We start from the raw sequence: 10,111 nt of genomic DNA on the forward strand, positions 1-10,111 counted from the left end.
TAAAAACAAGGGAAACAATACATACGGTGGCCACAGATTATGGTAACAAAATGGGTGAGAGCGTGAGGGTTGATGAAAGATCATGGCACATTATTCAAACTTTGATAACACAATTACAAATCATCTAGAAGAAATCTGCTCCCTATTATCCCTAGGACAATGCAGTAACACAACCATATGTAGCAAGCATATTAGCTATGCCTCTGTGTCTAGGAGTTTAGGATGTGTTGCTTCCAGTTGCTATGTTTGCATATGGGACAGCATACAAGGCCAGCACTGGTATTCTCCTTTCCAGTCGGTGTATGACCTTGAAGCCATTATGCCTTGCAAATTTCACATGGGAGCTACCAGGGTGATGAAGGAGGTTAGACAAACAACTTGGATGACTCTCTAATTGAATGGTTGAGGGACTTAGAAGAACTGAAAGAGAGGCAGCTTTGCCCAGCAAGTGTGGCAAGATAGGCAGAAAGCTTGGCATGACGGAAACTTGAGATGGCATAGTTCAAGGTTGGTGATTTGGCTCTATTATATTCGAGGTAGTTCCTGAAGCACAAACCAACACTCAAGACATCATTCCAATTTGTTTTTGCTTCAAAGAAAGCAATCAGTTATAGAATAATGAGCAAAACCGTTTCCTAACTCAACCTTAAACAATACTACCATGGGCTCGGACCCGCAAAGAAATTATGAGCCTCAATTAATTAAGGCTTTTCCAGAAGGCTGGCAAGAGTTTTCTGTGCAGCAAAAACAAAGGCGAGTGGCCTGACCACTGGCATTTTGCTCTTGTGGCCAAAAGTTCGAGCATGCCACACATAATTCCAACATCCGTTACAATGATGGGTACCATGCCATGACAACATTTTCTTTTAACTTTTGAATAGGACTCCTGCCTTTTTGTATGTACAGCAAATAACACAACACTAAACTTTGAAATTATGTGGGCTGAAACAATGACCAAGAAATAACTAACTGCTCTTGCAGAAGAGTCTCAAACTTGATTCTCAATCTCTGATACATTCGGGCGCGTTACAAACATCTGTGACTGCTGACCCTCCAGCATTGTTTGAATTCTCTGCAAGGAGAAATGAATCAACATTAAATCCCACTTCAACACACACTAGTATCGTCAAATTGGATGCTTAAGGATGCATTTTTTTTGTTAGGAAAATGATACTGTGTACCTTCACTGAATTTCCAAGATCATCAAGCTTCCTTAACAATCTTTCTGTAGAGAGAGAGGTGTAAGATTCAGGTGCACTCCCCATATGTGAGGAAAATACCTAGTTAAAACATAGATTAGGAAACTCATAAGAGTTAGATCCTCAACAATAAATGCATAAGCACAAAGGCATTAATGTTCTTGTTGTTAACTGTTCATAGCAATAACAGGACATTCCCTTACTCAACCTTTGGAATTTCAACTTATGTTGGAAGGGAGGCAAATGGTAGCTTTCATATAAGAGATGGAAATAATAATGATGCTTTCTGAAAAGCTTAAAAAACAAGAAGCACCCACCCACTGCATCCCACCTACTACACCCACTTGCACCCATCCCCACACCCACACAGAAACCGCATCCCCACACTCACCCACGCGTTGACACCCATGGACTCTATTGCAAATGAACTTGTTTGGATCCTATCTGAACATTTACAAATGGTCAATTTGCTCCAACCACGACCTGCTCCCTGCAATAAAGAAAAGCTTAGACTGATCATTGTTACTAGCCACTAGTGTAAGATAGTCACTGCTATAGAGTATATCTTTAATTTGGTCATTTGCTATGTTGTTATCAGGCACTAGTTGCTACTTACTAGCTACTAGCAACTAGTTATGGATTCATCAATGATGTTTTATCATTGCTGACTCTGTTCATAAGTCTTTGAGCTTTTAGATTGTCCTTGTTGACAGCTCTTTAACTCATTATTCATAATACCAATTTTATATAACCATGATTTAAAACAAATTTTAAAGTTTTAGAAGTGTTATTGATATGTTTGATTTCATATAATGCGTAATAAGTGTATATTTTGACACAAGAAATTCCGGAACATTTGGATCTTGTCCCAAATGTTTGCACATGTATATCAAACACTGTCATTTGAAAGTGCCTGGAAAAAATCTCACTCAGATACACACACAATCGCACATCAATGTATGGAAGTGCGCCTGTGTCCATCCATCCGTCTGTTTCACGGGCACCTACAACCCACAAGCTTCCTGGGGCAGCCAAACTGCAGGCGCACCTGCAAGACAGCAGCAGTCCATGCAGACAGTCCACATAGGATAGCTATACAAGCAGTCCAGGTGGGACTGCAACAGTTGGCCTTCACCTGTAGTTGTACTCATTGCAAGCCTTTGGCATAAATTGAATTAATTAGAAATGCTCTAAGGGGGGCGAGTTACAAACAATTTGAGCTATCACACACTACCTTACATGTGCATATGGATTCTCTGGCACTATTAGGTTAGTCTTTCACAGTTCTGCACTCAGTCAGTCAGGCTTGTGAAACAAGATCATGTCTGTAACATTGGTATCAGAGTTTCAACATCGTTCTGCCTTGATATTGTGAGTAGCAATGAGGTTCTGAAGTGTCACTGAGAGTGTCTGCTACCACAGGCAGTCTCTTCACAACCTTGGCCTACTTCAGACTCAGTGGACGAGTTAGCAGATCCACTGGGACCTGAAAGCCGACGATGTTGACTTTAACGCACCTCTCCCAAGCAAGCATTGGTTTCACCACCCTTGGAGGTATATCATGGTGGTATCGGAAGTCATGGCTTCCTGCAGCTCCAAATGGTGACCTGGACCTTCAGCCTGGGGTGACAACAATTTTCAGGTCTATGTCAGGGAGGTAAGCTAGAGGCCTGATCCTTTTTTCATCTAACTGATGTGCAAAATCTTTGTCAAGTATGTACCAGCAGTGGTTCGTATGTATGGGGACATAACCAAGAAGGTCGATTCCCTGAATACCTACATCTCACGGTTCTCCTTAGAGGGAAACTCTCAAATATTTGTTGCTTGGTTAAAACTTTTTTCTACCGTCAGCCAATGGTTCATGCAAGCTTACTTGCTAAAATGACAACCTAGGAAGGAGAGCAAAGCTTCCTAGACCTCTAGGTACTACTTAAGGTATCTCTAGGTACCATCTCTAGGTACTACCTACCGTATCCCATACCATCACAGACCATACACCGATTTGTTACCTAGCTTGGACCATCTTTGTGGCACCGGGTGGTGTTCAAACTTGACCTTTCTTCAATGCCAAAAGCCATATTCCAAGAGTGCTCAAACAATTAACACGCCAGTTAGATAGATAATCTTTTATAAGATGTCCCTAAATTTTAGAATGTACACATTTCCATTAAAAGAAAACTATCCATTTTGGATTGAAGGGCAATCTTGTATTGATCTATCTAAATTCCTCTTAGATTTCAACAAGAGCCATCAATCCTTCTGCAAATCAATAGCAAGCATGAACAAGGGGATTCTTTGCAATGGCAATGCAGCTCAGTGATCATTGAAAATGGGAGTTTCCAATTCTCACCGGAGCTTCTAATAGGTAAAATAACTAGTTATCTCATAGAAATGCCCTTCGGTACGTGAAATACATCTGAGAGCAACACACTGAAGTGAAGGAACTCCAAAATGCTCTCTCTCTCTCTCTCTCTCTCTCTCACCTGCTGCTGTACTGCTGATCTGTTGCAGACCTTCCGGACCGGTTATGCCTGCTGTACCTGCTGCTCCAGTAACCGTAGCACCTGCAATACCCTTTATACCTGCTGTACCTGTGTGCCGCCATGCCCCCGTCATTTGAGCATACCCATGGGCCTCTTGACTGGACTACATGCAGCCCCCCACTCTGTTTTTTAACACGGATGTCTATGCTTGCTGAAGTGGCAACCAATCTGCTGCCCACATGGCAGCCCTAAACATACCCTCTTTATCCCATCTTACACTGTGTCATCCTCACCCATGTCACTCACATTAGGGTAGGTTTGGATTTTAAAATAGATGTCTATTGTAGGGCATTTTGGTTGTGTAGTCTCATGAATTCTCTCTTTACGCTACACCTTCTTCTTAAGGTCCTTCCTTTTCACAATCATCCTCCTTTGGAGATCCTAGCATTCCTTTGCCTTTGGCTTTGACTGGGGGTTGAATGCCTTGCCAGTGTCAAATATTGTCATACATCTTCATCCGTATTTTTTCCTTAAGCGTCGTGTGTCTGATCTCCTTCAATGCGATCAGGATGCCCACTGGCAAAGACAAAGCCTTGGTATGTGCAGGGTAGTATGCTTAGAACAAGCTTTTCCAAGGTCTTAGAATCAAGGTGCTCACTGACTGAGGCCAAATAATCCCTCAAAGCCTTGATCTTCATCAAAAACTCCTCTGCCTCTTCCCCGCCTCCCATCTTCAGGGAGTAAATTGGTTCTGGAGGTTCAGGCTCCTCGTTAAATTACATGTCCCATAACGTTGTTTGAGAAGAACCAATGATTCATGTGCACTAGAAGTGATCGAGATCAAGGAATGATGTTATCCTTGGTTATTTGTATAAGTATGGCATATGTGTCTGCATTCTTCTCTTCCCATCTTCAAGTGCGCTGGAGCCGGAGGTATAGCTGTGCTAGGTGTCCCCATTGCCTGGGCTTAACATTGTTTCCAACCATTAATGTCCAAAATCTTCAAGATGTCAAGACCTTTCACAAAGGGAGGTTAGGTCCATCAACTTTTAGCTCCCCAAAGTTGGGGATGGGAAGGTGCCATCTCAGGGTCCTTAGCTTACTGAAATAGATGAACAGAACTAACTACTGTGCAAAAAGCAGCAACTGAAAGAACCTCTTCCTGTCCAAAAGACTGTGTATACCTCGAGGAGAGGTTGCAAGGGGTTGCTGCCCACCTTGATGCAGTTGGTCTTCTTGGACAGCAACCACAGACCCAACTAGGGTACAAGTGGTGGCCTGCCTTGAGAGTGACACTTGGAGTCGAGGCGACTACTCTTAGCTTCTTGTAGACTCCTTTCTCAGGACCTTTCTGTAACAAGCTTGGCTTTCATACAGGGTGAGAGATTCACCATGCACATATGCATAAAAGCAGAAGCAAATAACTCACGGCTTCTATACATGAAGATGAAGATGAACAAAGAACATCTCACATAGCTGCTGCCTCAAACAGGCTGAAGAACAGCAAATGTCTTGACGTTCTAAGCCTATGGTTGGGAGGTGAAGTCACTAGCTCCCTCTGATATGGTCTTGGTTGCTTTATTAGTTTCAGGCACATTCAAAAGGAACGGACCAGGGACCAGGTTAAATAACCAATCGGTTTGTTGTTGGTTGCTTTCTTGCACGACACTGCACTGGGAAGTTTAAGATGATGCGTTTACATAGTCAGGCTTTTTTTCGAAGCTAAGGCCGAAGGGATCATAAAAAACGATCCACTAGCTGAAGACAATTGACTATTGTAACTCTCCAGCACAACACAAACATCACACAGTAAAAGACGTCCAAGGCAACCATAGGCGCATCAGGGACATCGCCCTACTCTTACGATGATTTGTGAACAACAGAGATGAAGGCCCAGATTCCACATGTGACTTGCAAGCCTACACATGAGCACAAGTTACTAGATTGAGGTGTGTGACAAACAAACTTGCCTTAGCAATGCTTCAAGCATCAGCGTGGCCAAATGCCAGTAAGTAGCAGCCACCAGGCTGGATTTACTGACTGAGGATATAGAAGCCTGGAGGTACGGGACCTGCATTCAAAATCTAATTGCAATATATGAGGTAACAATGAGGGCGAAAACCAGGAAAAAAAAGGATAATCGTTCAAAATGACAGCAACACAGTTGCAAATATTGAACCTCACTTTAGAACCCTTGAAGTTTAGGAGCACATAGAAGGAAAGCGATAGCTAAGAAAAGCTTCTAACCACTTCAAACTGTATGAGGAAATTGTAAAATTAACTAGCCTTTACCATGGCAAACTGTCTCCAAAAATGCACTTAAAACAATAACATCACTCCAGATATTTCCAAAGAACCAAAAACTACATTTACACTGAATTATCTGATGCAGCAATACTGAAGAACAATCAGGCAAAAGCATGAAGCTTACTTGCCAAGGTGTGTCTGTCATGACCCTTGGTACAAGAGGTGACCGTGCAAGGCTGCCACTCTCAGAATTGAGCCTTGGTAGACCAAGTATGACTGTGCCTTCATGCTTTGGGCTACTCATTGACAAAGATCCATACTGCTTAGATGTTGTAGCTGCAGTGAGCACCACCTGCATAAAGGAGAGTTTGACACAAGCGGGTCAGCATGAATTAAATAGATAGAAGTTACAGGGAATTAATTATTTATATTCACTGTATAGGGCTTGCTTTCAGGTTCTCTTTAGAACAGAGAGAGCAGGGGCAAGTATTAAGTACTGCCAGATAAAAGAGTGGATATGCTTGTCACATGCAGCATACAACAGATGCACAAAAGCTTCTCCGCAAAACAAGCACATAGAAATCAACTAACCTTTCTGAACTGTCTTGGATTAGTAATGCCACAGATATGAATATTGTATGCTGCTAATGGTCTACCTTGGCCAAGGGTCTCAATTCTTATAGAATGCAAACCAAAAAGAGATTGCAAGCAACCTGTGGTCAAGAAATAAAGAGATGGCCACATGAAAAGCATCTAGAAAACAAAATTGAAACTGGGCCCAATGATGCACGCAGATAATTAACTGCAGATACCTTGTTCAACAACTATATCTGTGATCAGTGCTAAAAAGATGCACTTCTCCATTTTAGAAACCCCCAACCATGGTAAAAAGAACGGCCTTGTTACCTGCCCAATCCAGTAAGAAGGCTTGTTGTAGTGACCTGCGAATGATGTCAGAAGAGGGGGGGGGGGGGGGGGGGGAGATGGAAGAGGGATTTAAAGAAATTGATACAGACACTTGTTCAAGTAAAGTGAATTGCGACATCCTGCAACGGCAGCAGCAAAACATCTGTGCACTCAGAACTATGTCCATTCAACTCACCTTGTAGACTATTGCATCAGAGGTCACATACAGCTTGCGAGATCGAAAATCCTGATGCATTATGTATCTTCTTACGGGTGTATACAGCAGCAAAATGATTCCCACTCCCCAAGCCAGGATCAAAAGCAGAGAAATAAGAATCCACTGTACGGTTTCGTAGTTCAGAAATTCTCTCTCCAAATCTTCAAATGTTGCCCTGTACAAGACTTTTCCACCCCCGATACTTTCTTCATACTCTGGCTGAGCCACCGGATCTGTAAGGAGCTGGGCTTCCATGTAGTCTGCATCAGATAGTCCATCAACGGATTCCATGACATGCAGCTTGCCTGAACAAAAAATGCATCTTAAAAAGCCATAACCAGAGTGACTGACACAAAATAGGGGTACAGATTGAACAAACAGAAAGACTGCTTGTGACAAGTTCCTTTGCCTTCCAACCACGTGCACCTTCTCCAGTCTTAGCATAGGTTCGCAGGTCAATTTATCCTAGGCATGCAATTACCTTACAGATAAGTATGAAATGAGCTCCACAAAGGTGTGCACAAACCCCTGTACCTCTTCATATAACTACCAAAAATTTATCTTGTTTTAAAAATTACGGGAAAACAAAGTTCAAATACCTTTAATCAATAAGCATGAGAGAGAGAGAGAGATTATGATGATAATCATCGTATTAACATACGAACAGAGCCTATAGGACCAATACATAGCAGTACAAAGATACCAAAACCTACTATGAGCACAACCCAAGTGGTTGCTGGTGTGTGTGATGCCATGAAGTTGCTCAAGGAGCTTTACTCCAGTCACCATGACTAGGGAGATGTATGTGCCCATAGCATTTGTGTGTCCATGTTGAGAGAGAGAGAGAGAGAGAGAGAGAGATTTTTTGTTAAAAATGGTGACTTTTGATTAAGAAAGAATACCCAAGTTGTCCTCCAGGGCGCTTCCCAGCATTCTCGGCTCACGGTCTAAACGCCTGAAAGCCAGGCCTTAGAAAAGAGTTAATGAGCTCACGTCCTACAAGACTCCCCCCGATCTTGCTACCATAAATTTATTAAATAGGCGCGGGAATAACCGACCCAATCAGAAGTATGCTTGATATTTGAAGACGAGCAAAACATCTCGGACGCAGGTTGAAATTCAAACAAAGCAACCCTCAGCAAGGACAACATATGGCACAGATGTCTTCTGCGATTGCCCAAATCCATTTCGTCATCATTGAAAGAGTCTGATAATTACCAATCAGTGCAACACTCCAGTTTCAAAACGTCAAGCGCGATGCTTTATTTTTCCTCTTGAAATTTTTCAAGAAGCTCTCAAGACTCACAAAAAGGCCTTAAAACAACAGGTGATCGCTGCGACCCCGATTATCGACCAATAGAGCAGACACATATAATGCGTTGCGCTGAAAGTGGCGGCAATGACTCTACGAACCAAAGGGAACGGTCGGTGAATCTTTGAGATACGAATCTGCCAAGATTCTTCGTAGATTGACACATTACCTAAAATCTCAAGTTCAGCATCCAAATTCGTATAGGCACCAAATAGCGAGAAAAACTCCCTTATTAATTAATTTGTGGGGGGCAGCGATGCTCGATTAATGTGACTAAGGGAATCGCCCAAAATTACAGCAGTTATATGAAGATTATTTTTAGTTTGGCCAGGAATGCATAGCCAAAGATATTGCTACTGCCATAGAATGGCTACGAGGTCAGGAGGCCCGAGATCGGATATGGTCAGAAATCGTGTGCTTCATATGTATCTCCAGTTAAAGATTGGAGGTCGACTCAATGCAGACCCAATTGAATCTAACTCTATGGAAAGGATGGATTTCGCACATGTGTATGTCCTCATTACAAGTGCATCTACCAATAACATCAATTCAAAGAAATGGTACTCCAAGCAACTCTATGTAACTACCTCACCTATCTAGACTTGTCTTGGAATTCTCTTACAGGGACTCTTCCCAGGCCCCTTGCCAGCCTCAAGCAACTCATCGTCATACGCTTTCAACAAAATTATTTTGAGGAACGCCGATATGTTTTCGACCTCCTTGTCAGAGGAAACTTAGGCAGATGCTATACAACAGCAAACACCATCGGTTGAGGGTGTTGGTAGGTTATCTGTTGATGAAAATGAGAAGGCTCGTAAATGACGACGATGCATTAAACATAGAGGACATCAAGCCTATTGTGGACGACTATTTTTGGAGATCTGAGGTGAACATGCTGCACGAACTAAGGAGGGGCTTTGACTTAAATCCCTTGGATTGGGCAACAATTGCGAGGATGAGGACAAATCAAGGGAAAGTTTTCACAATCAGAGAAGATCATATCTAAAAGACTAAACGTCTTCTACTAATCCTCTGGCCAAGATGCAGTGAGATATTCATCTTTTTCTTCATTTCAATGTAGTAACAGTTAGTCATCTTGCGTAAGCATGCATATATCCCGCGCAATCCCATTTTCTCATTATGGTATCAATATTGACGTCTCTATGTGAGTTTCCTCTTGCCACCCCTTGCTTTTGTTAAGGCACAAGCCCTCCCCTTGAGGCATCTCTTCATGTCTTGAAGGTTTCTATGTATGGCCTTGTGATTTTAGCATTGCTTGAGCATGCTTAAATTATGTGCATTGCCTTGAGATTTAGCATCACTTAAATTATGTGCATTGCCTTGTGATTTGGCATCGCTTAAGGTACTATGTTGAGATTTTGAGGGAAAGAAAATATATTGAAAAAGAGGAATTTAAAAAAAACGTGGAGGCTAAGAGATCTCAATCGACATAGTCTTCAAGAGACACGATCTTCTTTGTGTACTTTATCATCAATGCCCATACCTCACCCTTTGAGCTCGATTAGAGCCTATGATTCTAGGTAACTCTTTCAGTTAGGACATGAGTAGTGCGGCCCTTAGGTAACTAGCCCTTCTAGTAAGCTCCATGGAGCCTTACAAGGCCCTTGAGAGCCTTGCTTAGCTCACATCTCATCCCCTGGACTCCTAATCTCAAGTGCACAACCACCAACAATGCCTCTAAATGTGAGCATTTTGTAGCCCAGCAAACAAGGCTAAGCCCTCCTCC

General features: G+C 42.4%; 1 protein-coding gene across 14 annotated transcripts; it reads right to left on the minus strand.

Moving 5' to 3' along the window:
* Positions 1-630: 630 nt before the first annotated feature.
* LOC147905066 (uncharacterized) lies at positions 631-8,644 on the minus strand. Of its 14 annotated transcripts, none has more exons than XM_087389886.1 (9): positions 8,466-8,644; positions 8,111-8,219; positions 7,955-8,007; positions 7,032-7,517; positions 6,742-6,835; positions 6,521-6,642; positions 6,114-6,281; positions 1,182-1,280; positions 631-1,072 (listed from the first exon to the last, which is right to left on the minus strand). In XM_087389886.1, exons 4-9 carry the CDS (start codon positions 7,494-7,496, stop codon positions 989-991), a joined length of 1,032 nt encoding a protein of 343 aa, XP_087246012.1. In that variant the 5' UTR covers positions 7,497-7,517; positions 7,955-8,007; positions 8,111-8,219; positions 8,466-8,644; the 3' UTR covers positions 631-988. The 14 variants fall into 14 exon arrangements, with proteins under 14 accessions (XP_087246012.1, XP_087246003.1, XP_087245987.1 ...); XM_087389877.1 differs by having other exon boundaries at positions 8,359-8,644; XM_087389861.1 differs by having other exon boundaries at positions 7,955-8,219; positions 8,359-8,644.
* Positions 8,645-10,111: the final 1,467 nt, after the last annotated feature.

Source organism: Dipteris shenzhenensis, chromosome 2 (assembly GCF_047967505.1).
Source record: "Dipteris shenzhenensis isolate YYH24624 ecotype China chromosome 2, Dip_SZ_1.0, whole genome shotgun sequence".
Classification (NCBI taxonomy): domain Eukaryota; kingdom Viridiplantae; phylum Streptophyta; class Polypodiopsida; order Gleicheniales; family Dipteridaceae; genus Dipteris; species Dipteris shenzhenensis.